This window comes from Arvicola amphibius, chromosome 12, assembly GCF_903992535.2.
Source record: "Arvicola amphibius chromosome 12, mArvAmp1.2, whole genome shotgun sequence".
In the NCBI taxonomy this organism is placed as follows: Eukaryota; Metazoa; Chordata; class Mammalia; order Rodentia; family Cricetidae; genus Arvicola; species Arvicola amphibius.
Window position 1 is genome coordinate 85,199,917 of NC_052058.2, and position 23,312 is coordinate 85,223,228.

General features: G+C 40.5%; 1 protein-coding gene across 8 annotated transcripts in view; it reads left to right on the top strand.

Moving 5' to 3' along the window:
- Positions 1–23,312, top strand: part of Ppp1r12b (protein phosphatase 1 regulatory subunit 12B) — a 215,516-nt gene that overhangs the window by 75,680 nt on the left and 116,524 nt on the right. For 3 of the 8 annotated variants that reach the window (XM_038348737.2, XM_038348746.1, XM_038348738.1), the window contains exons 10-13: positions 1,488–1,688; positions 3,025–3,107; positions 4,102–4,227; positions 11,276–11,455. In XM_038348737.2, coding sequence (XP_038204665.1) covers positions 1,488–1,688; positions 3,025–3,107; positions 4,102–4,227; positions 11,276–11,455 — 590 coding nt within the window. The other 5 variants (XM_038348745.2, XM_038348740.1, XM_038348739.1 and 2 more) reach the window with 5 other exon arrangements.

Sequence of the window (23,312 nt, forward strand, 5' to 3'; positions counted from 1 at the left end):
TTAGGATCTTGAACATGCTCAACAAGCATAGCACCGCCGAGCTGTATCCGCTGCAATCTTTCTTTTCCTTTCCTGAGGTTTTAAGACAGGTCTTACATAACCAAAGGCCATGCTGGCCTCAAACTTACTGTGGAGCTGAATGAGACCTTGATCTACCTACCTCTACTTTCTAAATGCTGGGATTACAGGCATGTGTCACCATGCAATTGTGGTGATGGTGAGCTATTGATTTCTTTGAAAGATGTTCTATCTAGGCAGAATAAGAAAGATGGTGACCTTCACACCTCTAAAAATTTTATATTTTAAAATTTATTACTCAGTAAAATGTCAAACTGTTTAATTTCAAATTGCTGTTTAATATTAAATAGTTTATTTCCTTAATATTATAGTTAGATTTTTTTTGAGGAGTTGACATTTGTACAACTTAAAATTAATTTATCACATGAGAGACCTTGGTATACTCAGCCTGAAATGAGATCTCTCTATCAAATCCTTCTTCTCAGGGTTCAGGAAACCCTGTGAAAGAGGAGGCAGAAAGAGTATTGGAGCCAGAGAGGGTGGAGGACACCAAGGAGACAAGTTCTCTATGTCAGCATGAACAAAGCATGAACAAAGCGCAGATGAGCTCACAGAGACTGAGGCGGCATGCACAGGGCCTGCACTGGTCTAAACCAGGTCCTTTGTGTATATCATTCCAGTTCAGTGTTTTTATGAGATTCCTAAGTATGCAAATGAGTGTGTCTCTGTTTCTTGTGCCTTCTCTTGGGTTCTTTTCCTTCTGTTTATTTTGTTCAATTCTGATGTTAGTTTTTGTTTTATTATATTTTATTTCATTATTATCCCTTTACTAATGACAGATAAAATGGGAGGGGATTCAGATGGGAGAGGAGATTGGGAGGAACTGCAAGAAGTGGAGGGAAGGGGAAATTGTAATCAGGTTATATTATGTGAGAAAAAAATCTATTTTTAATAAAAGGAAATAATTTACTTATCTCATGGAAGAACACTGCATCCACATATATTTATTCATTAGCTCACCCTGTTTCTTCAGACTGTATCAGAGGGAAGAATTAAGTTCATTGCCACAATTTTAAAGATAAGCACATTGAGACAAAGAGGGTACCCAGCAAGTCAGAAGAAAATGAATCACCGGAGCACAGTCTCCTGGTTCTTCTGAGTCAGTATCAGGAAAACTGCTTCAGGACAGTGCTGGTTCACAAGGACAGCAAAGGGACTTCCCTGCTTAGAGCAGGTTTGTGGGTAGGAGCACTAAGAATTGGAATTCACTGCTGGCTTCTGAAGAAAGAGCCCTTGGGAGCATCTAGCATCTGCCAAGTGAGTAGGCACAGTGGCAGGAAGCCTGCCAGGGATCGGTTCCTCTGGAACATTCCTAGGCTGTTCCACTGAACTTCATTAAGTGGGGAAAATGAAATAGGACAAAGAAGAATAGATCATCAGGACTTCCCCCTTCCTTCCTTTCCTTACAGTTGTCCAGTCTTTTCAACAAGACAGAAGAGCCCAAAGATGAATCTCCTTCTTCATGGAGACTGGGACTCAGAAAAACTGGCAGTCACAATATGCTGAGTGAAGTGGCCAACTCCAGGGAAGCCTTTAGGGATCGAGGTTCTTCCATCTACCGTTCCTCCTCAAGCCCTCGGATCTCAGCTTTGCTGGATGACAAAGATAAGGTGTGGTGGAGAGGGGAGGGGTATGCAGGGCATTCCAAGGCAGTGCTCTTCAGTGGAAATGCAGTCATGACAACATGGGAGTGCTTTGTAGTCCCCAAGTTGACTATGGAAAATGTGAAGATGTTTTTAAGGTGGAGGACAGAAGTAATCCCTTGTTGCCAAAAGATGGGAACTTTGGCACGAGGCACTCGGTGTCTGTGGAGATGAGTCGGCCTTGTGACTTCAGTAGTTTCATCAAGTAGTTATTTATTTGCTAGTATTTTTTTGGCCAAAAAAGAAAGTCCTAAAATAGCTTTTTCCTTTTGGCTTATTTTATGTTCATTCTTTCTTACTTTACCTAAAGCAAAATAATGAGACTAAAAGTTGAACGTGGCCCAAATGGTTCTTCTGAGTCAGTATCAGGAAAACTTACTCTTTTGATGTTTGCAAGCATAGTTGAACTTTGAACCTTAATGCAACTGGGCACGTTAGCACTTAGTGGTTTATTGTTTCTTTGTTAAAAATTAGAACAGGATGACCTGGAACCTGCTATGTAGCCTCAGCCTTCCAAGTGCTAGAATTTCAATGTATGCTATCATACCCTGCCTGCAAGAAAAATTTAACCTATTGTTTCTCATTTATATAAATATATGATTAGACTGACTTCACAAGAAGTTCCCCATTATATTCATCAAAGAAGAATTTGTTTCTAGATTTTACTAGATTCACACCGTGTTCTTCTCTGGGGTCTTCCTTGTAATCATAGTCCTCTTACTGTTTGTTTTTCTGGTGACAACTTGAAGGGATGAGCTGCAGTGTATCTGTTCTATGTGTCCCTAAGGAAGTCGCATTTCAGGGAAAAAATAGCTGGAGAACAAGTGAGACTGATGTGTGCAGGGCGTCAGTCCCATGGAGCTGCTTGTGGCTTCCCAGACCCCTTCTCACTCCCTCAGTGCTGCCCTTTGTGTCTGTTGTGCTGTTTTCTTCACTGGAGCATCCTGGCTTTCTCTTGAGAACTGTTTCCCTCCAGACAGGATTTTTATGAAGGAAAGGTAAGAGTAAGTTTTTAATAGCTAGTCTTGTGTAATACCACTCGAAATAGAATTAAGGATGAATCCAGATATGAGAATAACTATCATAAGTTCCACCTTTTCCTCCTCCTTGAGATTTGAGGCAAAGTTTCACTGTTGTAGGTCTGGCTGGTTCTGAACTTAAACTCTTCCTGCTTTTACTTCCCAAGGGCTAGGATTACAAGTGCACAACTATGCCTACCAGAGTCCTGCTTTTCTACCAAAAATGTTTTGTGCTGTGTCAGTATTGAACCTTTCTTGGGTATTACATGTTTTTATTTTTATAGGAAAGAGAAAACAAAAACTATTTTAGCACGTTGGTACCCCGGAGGCTCAGCAGCACAAGTGACATTGAAGAAAAGGAGAACAGGTAATCACAATACATGCCAAAAGATGATGTCTTTCAGCCCTCTGGGCATAGAGATCTGGCTGTTATTCTTCTGCCTTGTCCCACCGGTGTTGTCAGTACATTATGGATTGCCTGTCCCTTCTGCTCAGAATACTTCCCAGCCTTTACCATTTTTTTTTTGCCATTTTTTTACCCCTTCATATTTTAACTCCAGTTTAGACATTGCTGTCTGCAGGACTGTTTTAGTGCCTTCGCAGGCTCTGTTTTGTTTCTCCAGCCGCCCAGCCATGCCTTGTATACTATATACCACATAGTAATTGACTAGATTGATAGAATTGAATAGATTGTTTACTTGAAATGATCAGCTTCTAATTTATAAGGAAGTAAGATTTAATGTCCTGCATTTTAAGGCAGAACTTAATCTAGACCCTTTTTTCCTCAAGGCATGCTTCTCCTATCAGGCATCACTTGGAGGCCTGTTGGAGCTGTGGAATCAGAATCAGAATATCCTAAGTGATTAAAATAAACATTAAAGCCCAAGAAGGATTGCTGTAGGCCTACAGCCTCTACAGCAAAGACCCCAAGTTTTTGATTGTGAGTTCACAAAACCTACTACAGCCCCTTCTGGATATCTTCTCATTTGTAGTGCTGAAGAGGCACCTAGCAGCACCCCTCCTTTTCCTCCTGTAGTAACCTCATTAGCTCCTTCGCAACCTGCCACTGGGGATCAGTGCAAGGTACTTTTTAAATTAGTTAAAAAATGACTCCTCATCACAAAAGGATGAGGGACTTTTGGTGTGAGGTATAATTTGGTATCTGTTGGAATGGGTTGGGTTTAATGTTAATAGAAGAAAGCCAACCCTAATATAAGAAACGTATAGAAAACAGAATCACTTGAAGCATGTTCCTGTTTCTTTAGCATGTTACAGTTTTCAATTGGCTGTTCTCTCTGTTTATAGACCAAATTGGTGGTAGGAATCATTGCTTTGTTGGTTTTTCTTTCTTGCCTGTACAGAGAGTCAGCCGTTAATCTGGTGAGGAGTGGCTCCCACACCAAGCAGCTGTGGAGGGATGAAACAAAGGGAAATGAAACGCCACAGACAATTGCTCCTTCCCCTTATGTGTCAACTTACTTGAAAAGGTACCAGCTGCAGAGGGGTGGGAGATCATTTTCTTTCTTCACTCTGATCATGGGAGGACGGGTAATGATTGCATGCTCTTTATATCCAATTAGCACCACAAAATGAATGGCTTTTAGATTTTTGGGATCAGCATTTTCACTAATTTAAAATTAATTTTTTTCTCTTGTTAACTGGATTAAAGTAAGCCAATTCCAATCCTCACTACAGACCCAACTTTATACTCCATCCTCTCGGCCCTAATAAAATTTCAGTCTGAAGTAGCATCTAGTGATTTCTGGGGAAGACGAAATTTATGCACTCTTGCCTAGTCTTGATTTTCCCTTTTCTAAAACTAGAGTACAGGTTATACTTTGAGGTGGGAGGAGGGAGGGGCACGATAGGGTGGTAAGGAGTGGGAAATGGGAACAGTTTTCTGTTGGATTTAAGTCATTTCATGTTGAGCCTGTTAATTTAGGGACTTGAGTTGTTTTTGTTTTTTTATGACTTTAATGGCCTTCAGATCCATCAAGATGTGAAACTCGCAAGTTTGGTGTGCAGAGAAGGTACATGGGTTTCCTTTGATCTCATCTGTATTCTCTTTCCTGCAATTATTTTCTTTGCCACAAGCTAGCCAGCAAGCAAAGCACCTCTGCCAGAACCATTAAGCTACAAGAGGCACTTAATAATATTTTGGTTTGAATTTTGCTGCTGATGTAGAAGAATCTGTTTTTCATTGCTTACTTTGAATTCTTTCTTCACTTCCACTTAACCCTTCCAGCTGCCGCCTCCTGCCTTTGTCATTAGGCTTTCTAGATGGCTACCTTATTAACAGGCTTTGGCCAAGACTATAAAAGCAGATTAGCTGTTTGTGATCAAAACTATTTCTACCTAACAGGAAGGCTCTTGACAGGTAGTTAATGTCGGAATGTGGGAAATAAGCTATGATGGAAATAGACAGTACTGCCGTTTAATTCTTCAGTTCTGCAGGCACATCCTAAGAAAGGTCTTGACTTTGGAAGTGTACAAGTATAGCTCAATGGTTATTTTATTTTATGTATGTATTTATTTATTTGCATAGGCAGAGCCTCATGTAGCCTCAGTTAGCCTTGAACTCCTGTGTAGTTGAAAGTAATCTTGAAATTTTGATCTACCTGCTTCTTACCTCCTGAGTGCTGAGCTTACAGGTGTATGTTACTAAACACATTTATAAGGCCAGGAATTGACCCCAAGGCCTCCTGTATACTAGGCAAGCATACTACCAACTGGGTTACATTCAAGCCCACTGACTAGTATACCAATCAGTTGTTTGGGGCTTTATGAGGGTATCACCCATTTCTCTTAAAGGAAAAGGCCTTGAATTACGAAGATATATTACTCTTCCTCACAGTGAAATCCAATATCAAAGAAACTTTTCTAAGAGGATAACATTCTAGGGATGGGAAAGAAAGAAAGCTTCAATTTAGTTTCCAAGTGTGGAGTTATTCGAGAGTGGGGGGTGTAGTTGTTGATGTTCATGACCCAAATCTATCAGCAAATGAGTTTTAATGGCTTTGTTTTGATGTAGATTGGGCAAAGTTACAGTGAACAGAAGATGAAAGGGCTGCAAATTGTGCTTAATTAGATGAGCATTTTTTTGAGAAAAGATCTACAAGTCACTTGGTGCCTTAGGTTTCCAGCACTCATTGTCTGTGACCCTAGAGTGATTTTATAAAGCCTGTAGTCTTCCCAGGAAGAAAGGATTACATGTCACCACCATTTTAAAAAGAAAGTGCAGGAAATCTCTCATCCCCCAGCTATGCCAAGCCTTGGTCTTGGAATTCTCTACATCGTCTCTTGTATGTAGCCAGGAACAAGTCTCCTGTGCCCAGTAAAACACTGCTCTTCTCGTGCAGGTTTCACAGCTTTCTGTCACCACCCTAGCTCTGCTACAGTCTGAGAGCATTTACAGGCTTCTAGCCCAGCAAGGCTTTGCTGCAGTTGAGATCGTCCTTATGTCTTCAGTTCCCTCACCTTTCATTGCCCATACACTATTACTTCTCCTCCCTAAGACATTTTTCTTTAAGGTAAATGACTGCAGCAGCCATTTTTTTCTCCCCTAGCTCTCCTTTCTTTCCTTCACTGTTTTGCTTTACATTCCTAAGACCTCCCCCAATCCTTGGGTCTTCTGGCTTCACAGCATTCCTTCTGTCATGTAGGTGGTCATGGTGCATGATTTGGGGCCTTGGGTTTGTCAGGTTTTTTTTCTTCTAATAATAGTCTCTTGTCATGTATTCTACTTTCTTGCTTTCCCTTGTTGAATTTCACATCTCCTCCTTTACTCTTTTGGATGAATGATCAAAAGAAAAATCATCCTTCAAAGAGTGATGATTGTTTCACTCTTGGATGATTGCCTGCTTGCTGCTGGAGACCCAGCTCCAGCTGGAGTTACCTCTCCACTTCCTGGTTGCCATGCCATCTCTTTGACCTACACTCCTTTCACATCTGGGTGGGAGGCAGGGTTGGGAAACGGTGAGTGAGCAGCATGTCCTGAAGAAAGTGACTGTGTGCTGTTTTGCAGTGCTTCATTTGGTAAAAGTAGTGACCCCACAAGTCCCTACATTTCAGCCAATCGCAATTCATCTCCTGCTACCTCACCCATTACCATTGGTTCATCCACCTCTCGGGGCAACCAGTGGCAACCTGCCTCTTGCCCTGCACCAGTCAGTACAAACACTGCTGCACCTGTACAGCACGCCAGGTAAGGCCTCTTGCCCTGCACCAGTCAGTACAAACACTGCTGCACCTGTACAGCACGCCAGGTAAGGCTTCTCGGAGCCATTTGAGATGCATCATCACAGTTAATGCTTCTGGAAACACATAAGAGATTTGAAGCAAAGAGACTTTGTCAGTGTAGAAGGAAGTTTAAATTCCTGTGACAGTATCCAGAATTTAATGAATATGCTTTTGTTTTGTCTTTACTAGACAGTCAGCAGTTGCTTATTGAATAACATTGGATCCATATCATTGTCTTGATGTTCAGGGGTCAAAGTAGCATGATTGCTTTCATTTGTCAACCACCTTTCCAATTGTGATTACAGTTTTAGAGTCAAGCCCATGATAATAAATTATATATTAAAAATATTCCTACATTTTACTTATTAGCATTCTAGTAAGAGTCTCATGTATTTAGTCTTTTGGAAGATGACATACAAACTCAGAAGAAAAGCTAATCCATGTTCCAAAAACTTCCTATAGCCTTTTGAGAATTATGCTAATTAGTGTTCTTTTGGTAGCACTGTGAGAAGGAGAGGCTTGTATTTGCAGAAGCTATGTCCTGGGAGCGTATCTTTTTGGTTTTCCATCCATTTAAAGGTAGCATGGTAGAGTATCTTTGTGAAAGCACAGCGGGACTTCAGTTTCTTTTTGTTTTGATTGTTTTGAGACAGTGTCTCACAATGTAGGCCTGGCTGACTTGACTTCACTGTGTAAACCAGGCTGGCCTTGAACTGAGAGATTTGCCTCCTAAGTGTTGTGGTTAAAGACGTGAACCACCACACCCAGTTGACACCCTCACATACGTACTAAACTGCTGTGTATGTGTCTTTGCTCACTTGTCTGTAAGTGTACCACATGTGTGCAATGTCTGCTGAGGCTAGAAAAGGACATCAGAGCTCCTGGAACTGAGTTTTCAGGTGGTTGTGAGCCACCTGTAGTGGTTGCTAGGAATGGAAACTGGGTCCTCTGCATGACCATCAAGTGCTCTTAACCAGAACATTTCTCCAGCTGTTAGCTGCTCCTTGCACTACAGGATTTTTACCGTTTCCTGCATGTTGGAGGCTGTTTTTGTTTTGCCATATGGTTTTATGGGTCTTGTTTTTGCAGAATGAAAATTAAAAATAAATAGAAATGATGATAATGTTGTTGCCAGAATATCAATTATGATGGTGTTTGATTGATGTTTGCCAGTTTAATAGATTTCTTTCCCTGAAACAAATAGTCACCATTAATTTGGTTAAAAAGAACTATTTTATAATGAATTATCATTAATACTGTTATAATTATATAGATTTCAGACTTATGACTCTAATAGTAACACTGTATAGTTGTGTAGAAATTAATTGGATTCCTATAATCATACAGCTATATTGATATTCTGTATATTATCACTAAAGATGAAGAATCCAGACAGGAGGATGGAAGCTTAACTTAGCGTTTAGCACTTGCTTAGCGTGTCTAAGGCCTTGGATTTAACTTTCAGCACTGAGGAAACAACATAGCTGAAACTGGAGACTGTTTTGTTGAATCCTGTCTTGTGACAGGAACTGGACTAGTTTCTGTATAGAAGGGATTTATAGGCTGGGATTGGTTTATTCACACGCAGCAGTAAATCCCTGTAATACTGCTTTAAGTATGAGACGGTTTCTTTTTCTTGTAAGAAAGTCCAGAAACAAGGCCAGCACAATAGCTCCAAAGTCATTAAAAGATCCAGTTCTTTTTCTTTACACCATGGATTCTATCCAAGGTTTGCCTCACAATCTGGAATAACTGCTGGAGTTCTAGCCATGGTGGCTGCATTGTGGATAGGCAAGGGGGAAGCAGGCAAAGAGAGACCTTTAATACTTTTTTCAGAAGCACTAGATCTGTGTCTCATGGGGTATTTTCAACATCTGGCAGACCTTAGAAGATGTTGATTTGGGGTAGGTACATTGTTGCCTTAAGAAATAAAGAGCACACAGGGTTGGAAAGATGGCTCCTTGGGTAGAGGAACTTACATTCAAGCCTGACGATTTAATTTCATCCCTGGATCTCACATGGTCAAAGGAAAGAACTGACCACTGGAAATCATCTTCTGACCTCTGTGAACACATCTGCATGCATACAAACCCCACACCCCACACACCACAGATAAATAAATGTAAAAAAATTAGAATCTCAAGAAAAGATAATTTAAAAAATATGTAGGGCACCTGTTAGGAAGGTCAGGGACAATGATTATTAGTCAGGTAACGTCTGCCTTGACTGCTCATATGTTATTTTATAAGCAGCTCCCTGGTATATTAAACATTATAGTCCAGTTTTTAGATGAGGAAAGCAAATCAAAGGCTTAATCATATGCCCAAGCTCACAAAGCCATTGAAGAACTGAAGCAGGTTTTATATCCAAATTAATTTGTGAAAAACCTACCTATTTTGTCGTGTTTGTTTACACTGAGTTCATATTTTATTGGGTATTATTTAGGAGTTATACAGACATTATTTTGTTTCATCATCATGAGAATTCTGCATGATGCAGCATTATTTTCCCTGTGTTATGGTGAAGGCTCAGATCTTTAAGTTGGTTGATTATTAGCACCATGTGGTTCCTCTGTGTGGTTTCTGACCCTGCTGTAGAGCTTTCCTGGCTACCATTGAAAGTCTATTTAGAAAGTTATAACATGTTTCAAAATAATAGTAAAGTTTTATTAACAATAAAATAAAGTCTCTGGCATTTCAACAGCCTAAGAAATTGCAAGGCTGGCAAGATGGCTCAGCAGGTAAAGGTACTTGGGACACAGGCCTGGCAACCTGAGTTTGAGCCCCAGAATCCATATAAAGGAGGTAGGAGAGAGTTAGTGCCACAGATTAACCTTTGACCTCTTCCCTTATACATTGAGCAATACATACCTATAAATAAAACTTAAAAACAAAGAAATTGCAGAGAAGCCAGAATGTATTATTAACCCAAGAAGAGACTCATCAAGCTTTTGTTAAGTATCTTACTTAAGGCTTTTTTGTATCTGTTGCTTGTTTGTTTGCTTTTTGGAGAGGAGATGGAGTCTGTTTCCCAAACTGGTCTCAAATCTTGAGTTCATGGAATTTTCCTTCTCCAACTTCCTAGTAGTTGAGAGTTAGAGGTGCTTACACTATTTTCAGGTTGGCACCATATTTCTTATGGCTATGATTCTGGCTAATTTTATTAGTACTTCCTGTATACTAATAAATCTGAGAAATTATCTCTAACTTTTCAGATAAGAAAATGAATATACATTATCACCTTATCTGAGTTATTAATTGCTTCTAGAGAAGTAGCTTATGTGTTTTAGATATAGCTTTTAGCTTCAAAAGTGTTATTTTTATGTGTTTCTTAATGCCATGTTTAGACTTTATGATTTGATTATCTTTTTTACATTTATCCTAATATATTTGGAAGGTTGCTGGTAGCTACTTGTAAACATTTCTGATAATAAATTGTGAGTAGGTGAAAAACAGATTTTTAACGTTCATGCTTTTCATTGCTTTTCCCATCTCTGCAAGTATCAATTTTGGATCTCTGTTACCCCAGCAACAAGCTGTGACATCACAAATGATAGCTTTTTGGGTGGAGAGCCAGTGGTTGCTCCTCTTTGTTAAGAAACAAAGATCTTATTTTCACATAAATGGCTTTAATTAAACAGCTTGCTTTTGCAGTCGGTAGTTAAGGTTACATATAGAATCCTGCTCGATTTCTGATTCAGTTTCTTACTTAGGCAGCTATGAATGTAGAGAATTAAGCACTTGTCTAAATGGAAAAAGACTGCAGTTGCTGGACTAGGTGAGAGAGAACCAAATAGACTGAGGTTATAGACTAATTTCAAATGGATAATTCAAGAAGATGATCATCAAATCTAGGTTGAGGATTGCCACAAAGACTTTCCCTGCCAAGAATTGAGGGACAGGTGGAGACTAATATCGTAAGTGATTTAAGTGTCTTTTTTCACCTGTAGTGAGATCCTGTCTCTTTGTGCATGTGTGGAGGGAGGTCAGGTGGCAATGAGTCATTTAGGACACTTGCATATGTCACTATCTTGCCCTGTGCCACAGCTGATTTTTGTTTGTTTTTTAATCTCATGCAAAAATAATCCTATAAAATGTAAGTCCTCAGCAGAAGATGTCAGATGAAGTGTATAATCATACTGTTCCAATATTTAAGAGCTCAGAATTAACAAACCAACAAACAAAATCTGAGCAAGGAGATTCTCATTAGATCTATGCCTTTCCTTTCTCTGTGCCAGTGTGTTGTTGATATCATGCCTGACCATTTTCCTTTTGCTCCTGTCTTTCTTGATCTCAGGACTCCTTACAAGTCCCAGGCTGACTCAGCAGCAGAGAAAACAACAGATGGTGTCTCTTCTAGTCCTCTGTGTGTGATCACCAATCGCCCTGCACCAAGCACTGCCAATGGGGTTCCTGCTGCCACAGCATTCTCCTTCACCGGAACAGACTCCTCTGGGGAAGCCCGGGAGAAGAGGAGGTATGAGGCTCCTGATGCATTTGCAGGGCTCTGCTCTGAGATGAGAGACAGAGAAGTGGGTATGAAGTCCTTGACCCACGCTCAAATAGAGCTTGATTTTACTGTTATGTCTTACGTTGGAAGGTTTTTTTGTGGTGGAGGTCTTATTTCTGACTATTTAGTATTATGTTCTGTATGTAGTCAGACCTTTTTCTATTTGTCTTATGATAATTGCCAGGTATATATTTGCCTTTTGTGATGTGGAGCTTAAAGCAAAGAGAAAGAAAGATCCTTCATTTTGTTTTGAGTTTTCTGTGATCGCTCTGTGCAGCAGAGTAATACTGTGAAAAAAATCTCAAAGAAGCAGAGCCGGGTGTATAGTTTTATACATGTGAGAATATTACCTGGGAAGGAAATGAACGTTTATGGTGATGCGGGATTGAGACCTGCTGTCTGCAGTTGAGATTTGCTGTGCTCCTCAGGCTGGCTTCGAGCTTTTGATCTTCTTGCATTAGTTTTGAGTCTCAGGTGGTTGCTACCATGCTTTGCTACACTGCAGTGGTTTTAGAGAGTCTGCGAGAGCAGATGTAGATCAGCATGAGACAGATCTGAATGAAGAAGAGCAGAACTGTGTGTTTGCTAGAGTTAAGAGATTGCAGGCAGTGCGACAAAATGAAAAACTGCTGAGATCCAGTGTGCACGGAAGACTGAGGCTTTGGTGTCACTTTCTAAAACTAGAAAATGAGACAAACCTTTATTGAGATTTAGATTTTTAGTTTATTTTCAGTATCCAAAAAGATATTTTTCTATTTCTCAGTGTGTATGTGTTTGTGAGAAACCAGGAAATGCTGTCTAAAAGATACAGTACCAAACTTTTTGGTTATTTGCTTATTGTGAAGACAACCTAAAGCACACATTTTGAGAAAGGAGGGGGGAAGTTAAGTGTATTGAAAAATAGTATTTTTCTATTCTTTTCTTTGCATAAAATTATAAGAAAATCAGTTTTATGGACTAATGGGTTTCTGAGTCAGTAGTGGTCCTCCTTTCTTTTTAAGAAGACATTTTTATTTGTGTGTATGTATGAGTGCATTGTGTGTGTGCGTGTGCACATGCATCTCATTTGTGTTGCTGGTACCTTTGGAAACCAGATGAAGGTGTCAGATCTCTTGGAGTTGGAGTTAGAGGAGGTTGTGAACCTCCTGATATGGCTGCTGGGACCCAAATTTAGGTCCTCTGGAGGAGCAGCAAGTGTTCTTAAGAGCGGAATCATTTCCCTAGCCCCCAGTTATCCTCTTCTAATTGGCTTCTGGCCAAGTAAACATTAATAAGTCAGTCTTAAATGTGTAATGCTTGTACATTTTTACTAGTACACAAAGAAGTACCATTAGTTTCATGTGAGAAACTAAATTTAAGAGCAGTCTTTTCTGTAGCCAAGAAGTCACTCTCCAAAGTATTTCTTAGGTCAGGAGAGATGACTCAGTTGATAAAGTGTTTTCAAGTATGGGGACATACATTCTCAGCAGCAGCAGCCAAGTAATAGCAGGCATGCATCTCACATCTGTGACCTCTACTTGGAGGAGACAGAAGTAGGCAGTCTGGGAGCTTCCCTGGCTGGCAGTGTAGTCAGTCCATGACCTCCTGGTTCAGTGAAAGTAAAGAAGCAGTTAAGGAAGCCACCATCCCCCACACAGCTGCGTGTAAGCATGTACATACTCACACAAATACATACACCCACACCTCCCACACAAACTGTTTCCTAGCTGAGAGAAATAAAACAAATTAAATTTATTAAGATTATGATCCTTGGAAAGCTGGAACAAGATGTTTGTTTTCAGGCTTGTTGAATTGCTGTGTCAATTAGAGAATCACAGAGGCACTGCAATGGGTAAGACAGCGTTTGCTACAGATTTTGATTCTGCTTTAGTTGTTTTGTCAGGCCACAGGTATGCACTGAACACCTGGAATTTAATAAATAGGGTGACCGAGGTACATTTCCTTAAGAAGCAGCAGCTATAAAAACAAAGGACTAACTGGGCATGAGTGGTACACACCTTTAATCCCAGCACTCAGGAGGCAAAAAGCAGGTGGATCTCTGTGAGTTTCATGCCAGCTGGGGATACACAGTGAGACTCTGTCTACATAAAGCAAATGAAGAACCAAGCAAAAGAATTAAAAGGACTAAGCTGAGACATTAGTGAACTGTAAGTATGCTGTATCAAGAGTGCATTTTACTGCCTTTAAGAAGGGCATGAAGTGGGGCTGGAGAGGTGGCTCAGCTCTTGTTGCTCTCATGGAGGATGCAGGTTCTATTCTTAGCATTCACATGATAACTTCCAATCATTGTAACTCCAGTCCCAGGAGATCTGTGGCCATCTTGTGACTTCCACAGGCACCCAGGCATATCATATGCATTGCACACTCACATACATGCAGGCAGAACAGTCATGCACGTAATGAATGGCACGAGGGAAGTAGAGTGGCTCTTGTAAAGAGCTGCTAGTCATTTGTTTTGTACTGACTTTCACTCTTTTCAATCTTGATTGCTGCTGTTTCCAGGAATCACATTAAGCCTAAGTAGTACATAGGCGAACTAGACAAATCTGATGTGAACCTACAGGAAACATATGTGCTGATAAAAATTACAAGTGCTAGCAATAATTACATCTGTGACATATACAATTGAGCATCATTAATCTGAAAATAGAAAGTGTTCCAAATTACACACATACTCAAAATTGGTTTTGGTTTGTTTCTTGGAGATCAAGTCCTCCTGGCAGGCCTAATATTTACTATATAGCCCAGGTTTGCCTTGAACTTATGTCAGCCCTCCTGTCTCCTCAGCCTCCTTCAGTCTAGGATGGCATATGCTACCATTCCTGACTTCACATACAAAATTACTAAAAAAAAAAAATTACACGAGATAGTTTTGGACACTGTGACAAACATCTGAGAGAAATTCTTATTTATTTATTTATTTGTTTGTTTGTTTGTTTGTTTATTGTATATACAATATTCTGTCTGTGTGTATGACTGCAGGCCAGAAGAGGGCACAAGACCCCATTACAGATGGTTGTGAGCCACCATGTGGTTGCTGGGAATTGAACTCAGGACCTTTGGAAGAGCAGGCAAACCTCTGAGCCATCTCTCCAGCCTCCCTGAGAGAAATTCTTTAACAGGAGGAAGGTTTATTTTGTTCACGACTTAAGAGATGAAGTTCATGGCCAGCTGGCTTACTGTTCCTGGGCCTGTGGTGAGGCAGAACATCACTGTTGAAGTGTGGATGAGCAAAGCTGCTCATGTCTGGAACAAGACAGGCAGCTCCAGTGATCAATCCCACCAATAAAGCCTCACCTCTGAATGTTGTAAAATGCCTGTCCATGAGCTGTCGTGATCTGGTCAGTGCTCAATTGTTGGGCCTACTAGCTGGAGACCAAGTCTTCAGTATAGGAACAGGTTGTGGGGGTTACATATGAAGCTTAAATGAATCTTATGTGTAGATATGGATTTCTTATCCATAATACCTTGTTATGTTTATGAAAATATCTCAAAATATGAAAAAAATTCAAAATCTAATATGCTTCTAGTCCCCAGAAGTTTGGTTAGGAGAAGCTCAACCTGTATCATAAATAGGCAGCGTGAGTTATAAACAGTGTGTTACAGAAGAGGAACTCTTCTGGGGGACCCAGGTGACTCTCATGAGAGTGTGATGCTTAGACTGAGGTCTACAGGATGAGTAGCAGCTAGGGGAAGAACTTTTCTTTAAAGATGTGTCTTATTTTAGTGAATGAGTGTTTTGCCTGCATGTGTGTACTGTATGTGTGGCTGGTGCCGAGGTAAGTCAGAAGAGGGTGTTGGATACCCTAGAACTGAAGGGATGGATGGTTGTGAGCCACCATATGAGTACTGGGAACTAAACCTGGATCTTCTACAAAAACAACACATGCACTTAATCTCTTCTCTCCAGCCGCTGGGGAACAAACTTTCTAAGCCAGTTATGGCAATTGAAAAGACAGTCAGTGTTAAGTGGAGTCACTATGAAGGTTTTATATCTAAATGAAACATTGAGGGAAGAGTGGTTTAAGATGAGGCTTGTGGAGAGGGTGGAAAGTAGCTGCACCATGTCTGTGTCTTCCAGCCAGTGATGAGCATTTGGGATTTATAGGCTCTGAACTATAATGGACCAGTAGAAGAATTTTTCCAGTAGCTTTATAGAGATATAATTCTTATACCATACAACCCACACGTTTAAAGTAGTAAGACATTGATTTATTTTATTTTTAGATTTATTTTATTTGTGACTGTTTTGCATGCATGTACACGTACCATGTGCATGCCTGGTGCCTGTGGAAATCACAAAAAGGGCATTAGATACTTGGAACTGGACTTACAGATCATTGTGAGCCACCACGTCAGTGCTGAGAACTGAACCTGGGCCCTCTGTAAGAGCAACAAATGCTCTTAACCACCAAGCCACCTTTCAATCCAAAGACTGGTTTTTAGAATGTGGACTAGTACGACTATTAGCACTGTGAAGTTTGAACATTCTTATTCCTGTAAGAGAAATCCTGTACCTATTTCCCTCATCTCTTTACATCCCCCCAATATATTTCCTATCTTCCTGTATTTCTTATTTTCAACCTTTCATATAAATGGAAACAAGATGGGGGTTGTTGACTAACCTCTTTCCAGTATATTTTCAAAGTGAATTTACGTTGAGGCAGGTATGAGGACTTATTTATTCCTTTTTATAGTCCACCATTGGATATTGTTTTTCTATTCATAAGTTAATCACGTATAGATTGTTTCTATCTGTTGGCTATTATTAATAATATTACTATAAACATTTGTGTGTGCATTTTTATGTGGACATATTTCTACGCTACATACCTAGTAGTGGATTTTGTAGGCAATATGCCACTAGACAATTTGAATCTTAAAGTATATGAATCTCCCCCCCCCCCCTTTTTTTTAAAGTTCTGGCTTCTAAATTCCACCTGAAGTTATTAGATAGGGAAAGAATGGGTAGACTAGTAAGGAGACTGTGGAGGAGGAAAGACTGTCATAGAAATGATACGAAAGATTGGGCTTGCACTGGGATAATGATGTTCGAGGTGGAGGAAAGTGAATGCACTAAAAGTGTATGTATTACTCAGTGATTTGGAGGGAGGAGCAGATCATGTCATGCACATATGTGGGGGCCGGATGGACAACTTGTCTCTCTGCTTCCACCATGTGGGTCCTGGCACTTGAACTCAGGTTGTCAGAATTGGTGGCCAATACTGTTGTATTTATATGTAGCACTGTGGATGGGAAGCTCAGCTTTTACTGTCATACGTGATGTCGGACATACTCAGCTGGGACTTGTAACGAAGGGCTATCCAGTTCATGAGAAGTGTTCACTGTAAACCCTGCCTCAGAGAATGGAAAGGAGGAGGGTCTAGTCAAGATCTGGGCAGGGACAGAGGTAGCTAGAGAAAACTGCTATCCATAGAATTTGGAATCCTAAGTCAAGAATTTAACACAGAAGCCAGGTCTTTGCTCTTGAAAGCTTGGGTCCTGGCACAAACATATGGTGTTACAAGTACATAGAATCTTGTTCAATGGAGACTCATCTAGGCAGAGAATCTTAACAGCCATTTATCAAAGACTGCCATATGTTTTTCAAAGATTAAAATTACAACGTCAGATGGGGGAAAAAACCTGTTTCCTCGTCCTGAGTATTGGAAGCCTATTGGAGGAGACAACCAAGCAAATTGAGTAAGTATTGTGTAATTTTTAAGCGACATGAAAAAGAAATACACAAATTGGGACTGAAGAGATGACTCAGCAGTTAAGAGCACTTTCTCTTCTTGATTTGATCCATTCTTCTCACATTTGATTCCCAGCACCCACATCTAGCAGCTTATAACCTCCTATGTGGCCGGCTCTATGGAATCTGATGTCTTTTTTTGAATTCTAAGGGTACCTGCACTCACGTGCTCTCACGTACACGTATCCATACACAGACACACACATATACACATTAATAAAGAAAATGCATCAATTTCTGTGAGGCCGTGGAGGAGGGAAATCTAAATCAGACTGTGTAGGAACTTGTGAGGTGGGTGACTAGAGGCAACTGGAAATTGATAAATAGGAGAAGGTGATATTTTAGAGAAAACATAAGAAATTCATGAATTTTATTCCTTTCTATTCCTGAAGCTGAGGAAAGGCAAGGACACTGTAGTATTTCTAAAAGTTTTTGTTTTTAATGAAAACAGATTTAGATGAAGGGCGTGGGGTATAGCCAAATTAATTGGGAAATAGTGGATTAAGCTAAGTTAAACAGGCTCACTCAAAAAGCCTTCTGTGGTCATCTGGAAAGAGTGTGGTTGAAAGTGGAGTTTGGGAATGCGTAGAATGTAGCATGTACCCAATTGGGTTGTTTTTACCTTACGGAAACTCCCAAATTTATGTTCCACTGGGTAGTCTTTGGAAATTGTGGAGCTAGAGAAGTAGGCAGAAGCCAAATCAAGTTAGTTTTTGTCTGTGGTATGTTAAAAAGTTGATCTGACCTCAGAGCTGTGAAATAGCATAGTAGGATTTTCAGCAGAGGAATGACTTGATCACATAAAACATATCATTTAAGCGTTTCCAGAATTAAAGCCATTTAGTTTCTCCCTCCAGATAAGCATAAACTAAAGGGGAAAAAAATCAGATGTTTTGAAACAGCTAAATTTTTCTTTTGAAAGAGCATGCTGAGTGGTAATTCTTCTCCTTTGAAGCTTCAGCTTTCTCTGTAATCAGCTCATTGTGGAAGTGTTTTGACTCCTGCTAGGAAACCGTGATGGAAGCCTTGACTCCCTCATTTACAGGTCCAATTGAAACAATTAGCAGCACTGGGATAAATTGGTATTAGAAACTGGCCACAGCAAGATCTAAGCAGAAGAAAGCCAGTGCTCAGAAATAATCTCCTTTTGCCTTGTAATTGAAGGACTTAGACTGGGGAGTGGGACTTAGCACACTTTGCACAGTGGGCTCTCCTCAGAGGTTTCATTTTGAGAAAGTGTGTTTAGGACTAGCCATGGATATTTTCAGCTTTATCCTTGTCACCAGTTCTGGACTCAGCTGACCCCTGACATAGTGTTAAGTGAGCAAAGCTAGGAGCAAAGGACACATTAGGATACCAGATAAACAGATAAAGAATGTTAACCCTTGTTTTTTGGGTGGGGGAATTCTGGCTAATTCCCCTACTTTTCTGGAATTAAAAGGTATTACTGTTATAATGAAATGGAAGGAGGAAGAACAATTGAAAAAAATTGCTCAGGAACCAGTCTCCCTTGTGATGCTAACATGCGGCAATGGCTGTGTCCATCCAATAGTAATTGCAATAGCCAGTCAAGGTTTTCAGAACTCGTGTGTGTCTGTGTGTTACTAGAGATTGAACCGAGGGTCTGGCCTTGTTGTTTCTAGGTAAATGTACTCTACAACTGAATTACTTTCTCTAGTCCATTTGTTAGCTTTATTTTTTAAAACAGTGGGGTAGGGACAGGAGCTTGAACTTGCTCTGTAGCCCTGGCAGAACTTGAGGATCTCCATACCTCACCTCTTGAGTAGCTGGAACTACAGGCCTGGCCAATTGTGTTTTGCTTTGTTTTCGTTTTTTCTTTGTGTAGCCCCTGGCTGTCCTAGAACTCACTTTTTAGACCAGGCTGACCTCATACAGCTCACAGAGATCCATCTGCCTCTGCCTCCTGAGTTCTGAGATTAAAGGCGTGTGCCACCACCACCCAGCTTGTTTTGTTTTCTTAAGACAAGGTCTCATTCTGGAGCCTAGGCAGCCTGTCTCAGAACTGGATTTACAGGTGTGAGCTGCTATACCCAGCTTAATTTATGGTTTTGAATACACATTTCACAACAAAATACATAATACAATTTATTATTTTTAGAGAGAGCATGACCTTGGATTTACTAATCCCCCTTCCCAGAAAAAGCTCTAGTGCATACAGCTGTTATTTTCTTTACATGATGGAAAGGGATAGGATAGGTTCCTTACTTTAATGGAAGGAAATGTTGAAGCCCTAAGATCATAGAGTCTTTCACTTATCATTGGCTAGACTTCCTTTTCTTGTCTACTGAAGTATTACTACTTTTTAATTAAAATAATCCACATTCAGAATTTAAGTTTGATTCCAGGGCCAGCCTGTCTTGATCTACAGTCCAGAATACAGCTCACTGTCCTCCAATTTTTGGGTTGACCTGGGTACTATAGAAAACAGAAGGGACATCTGGTTCTAACGGGCCAGATGATTTGACTGGCAGACTACAGGACAGAAATGGCAAATTGCCAACAGTTGGCAGATAGCTCTGCGGGAATACCAGGGCCAAGTAGCAGCTGTCACAGTCATGTAGTGGTCAAGTTCATTTTCCAAAGCTCCAAGTTTTCCTTAGCAACCGAATATAAATAATTCCCATGGCTAATATTAGAGTCTGATAGTGACTGTCTTTGCCTGCCTTTTCTCTTCTTATGTTTCCCCGGTAGCTTTTTCCTCCCCTCTAACCAGCCCTGAATTGTATATTCCTTCCTCCTTCCTTTCTCCTCCTCCTTTTTTTTTTTTAATAGAAATGGCTATAAATTGTCTCCACAAGAGGATAAAATTGCTTGTTCCTCCAAATAGCCCACATTATATTCACCTCTGCTTTGTTTCTCAGGGTATGATCCTACTGTTTGAGTCATATACCCACATACCAATCTTCTTGAATCCTTTGGAGTCTCTTTAAGCTATGTAGTTACTCCAGCTAATGTGAAGCTGTAAGCAGATTAATGTGACACCATCTTTGGAATATTAGAAACTTAAATAATTAATCCATCATTTTTAAAACACTTAAAACTGTCTCTAAGCTATGACAGCTGTCATTTAAAGAACATTTTTATAGTCTCCTAATCTGTCTCCATTTTTGCTCTAAAATGTTTTCCTTATCTGAAAGTCTGTAGCAAAGTTGAACCTATTTTTTATTTATTGATTCAATCTTTCTTTTCTTATTGAATACTGAACAAGAAGAAAACAAAGTATATATGGTAGTAGGCAAATTGTACATTGAAAATAAAATACCATCTGACAGCATCTCAGGCTACCCAGAAATTTTCTGTGAAAGCAAGGGTCAGAATTAGGACTAGCATAGCATTGAATCATCTGAGGCAGGAGGACTGGCACAACTTTGAGGCCAGCTTGGACCTGTTTCAAAACCCATCTCAAGCCGGGCGGTGGTGGCGCACGCCTTTAATCCCAGCACTCGGGAGGCAGAGGCAGGCGGATCTCTGTGAGTTCGAGACCAGCCTGGTCTACAAGAGCTAGTTCCAGGACAGGCTTTAAAGCCACAGAGAAACCCTGTCTCGAAAAAACAAAAAAACAAAAAAACAAAAAACAAAAAAACAAAACCCATCTCAAAAAATTCAAAAGAAAGGAGGGACAGGCAGTTATGGTTCATACCTTTAATTTCAGCACTCAGGAGGGAGAGTCAGGTTTCTTTGAGTTCAAGGCCAGCCTGGTCTACAAAGCAAGTTTCAGGACAGTAGAAACACAGAGAAACCCTGTCTCAAAAAAACAAATGCAAAAAAGAAAGAAAGGAAGGAGGAAAAATTAATAGGTTTTTTTTTGCACCCCATAATAGGTTTGTTCACCAACACAATAGGCCAAATCAAGCCAAATTTAAGAAGTTTAGCAACAGGTTTATTTAAGCAAGACAACTCCTGGGCTGGTTCTCTAGTCCCAGAGATGGAGACTGGAGAAGCCCCGTACCTGAACTAAAGCAGGCAGATTATATAGGTTGTAGGTGAGGAGTGATGATGTGTCTGCCAAAAGCTGGGCTTGTACCCAAATATGGGCAAAAGCTGACTACTTTAGGCAGGGAGTTGCGTGGCTGTCAACTACAGGGGAGGAAGCTGCCCTCCACCAAGAATATGAAACTGGACTTTTTGTGGCCCTTCCTTTCCTTTGTTCAGAGGCTCTCTGAGTGGGTAGGGTCTGGAGAGAGGGGGGATGGGGTTTTCTGAATCTTGCATGGGTGAACTGAGGTTCCAGCCAAACAAGGATCAGTCAGTATGGCGACTTTTATTGTCGTGCTTTAAGAAATAGCCCCAGCCATCCCCATCTTCAATAACTGTCATCCTGATCAGCCATTAGCCCGACACCAACAAGAAAGAAGATAGTGATCCTTTGCTTGGGCCCCAGTCCTGAGGTGGCAGAATAATGAGCTTCACTGTACCAGGCTGAAGACATCATATAAATAGAGTGGCCTGCAGCATCGTACTGCTCCTCTGTATGATTTTTCTCTTTTTTTCCACCCAGATTGGTCTGCCTATTTTTAGAAGACATAGTCTATATGTTGCCCAGGCTGGCCTCATAAGTGTTCTGGTAGAAGCTCCACCCCAGCCCCTGGCATCCATATAGCTGAAGGGTCTGGGATGTTCTGCTGGAAGCTTCACCCTAGCTGCTAACATCCATATACCCAAAGAAGAGTCTGGGATGTTCTGTTGGAACCTCTACCCCTAGGCCCTGGCATGCATATACCCAAAGAATCTGGAATGTTTGGGTGGAAGCTCCACCCCAAGCCACCTTCCCATCTCTCTCCAAACCCTGCTGCATCTCAGAAAGCCCACCAAATGATGACCTGATGATGGAGGAGAGTTATCTGTCACATATAGTCTTACAAAATCCACTTCTTAGCTAATGAGACTGAACAGTCAAAATTACTGCGACCCATGCTTGGGCTGCAGAGTAGATACTACGTCAGTATGCATAAAACTTGAATCTCACGGATCTCCACCCCATCTCTTGGGTTACTAAGTACAGTGTCAGTGAGCAGTGATATTTTGGAATATCCCCCCCCCCCCTTCCGAGCAGTTGTTCTCATCAGCAGGCTTGAAACATTTCTGTAATCACGTTATAAATAGATGTGATGTCATCTAGGCTTTGTTGTTTCATTTAGAAGGTACAGGCAAGTAGACTGAATGTAATTCTTAGGTACCCTAAGAAGTTCATAATAGTAAGTGAGCATTGGCTTCAACTTGAAGTCACCACTTGCAGTAGCCTCTGACTTGAGAGTTTATGGTTTGGAGGCAGATGCTGCCTTTTCTTCTTGAGTTCCCAGAAGACACTTTGTTAGTAAAGGCTGTTTTGCCTTCATTGGCAGTCTTGCTTGGTGCAGCCTCTTTCATTGGGGACCCTTTATGTGCTCTTTCTTTCTTGAGGAGAGAATCCTAGAAACTCAGCACTTGGATAGTTGGAGGCAACAAACTAGTGATTGACTCTTGTAGGGCACATCCTTACTTCAGGAACACTCTGTTTTTGTTTGTGAGGAAGATGAACGTGCTTTGAGATCGGTTATAGGAATGTCTGCATAAGTGAATGTACTGAAAACAGTTGAACAGTATACTTCATGTACAAATGAATCCTGACTCTGTAAAGCTGTTTAAAAACATTAATGTTGTTTAGCTCCAGTGAACAGTTCTGGGAAGGAAGACCTGGATGGTGTCTGCTAAGAATTAATATGATGAGACTTGGGTCTTAAATTAAAATGTCTATTATCTTTTGCCATTCCTGTTGTTAAGCATTGCTATCAGAATAAAATTGCACTTTTTCAGAAACAAGGACATTTTTTTCATGCAGTACTTTAACACATCACATAATGCATCAAGAGTAGAGACTTAAAAAATTCCTCCTCCTTCTCTTCCTTTTGAGTACACACTTGTTTAAAAGACAAGACTCTATTCCCCAGCACAGCAGAAATTCTTCTGACAATATCCCAATTCCTCAGTCACTTCAGATGGGGGAGCAGCCACCTAATACCTGCCACTCAGAGCTCATATCAACCATGTTTTTATGGTTAATTTCCTTCT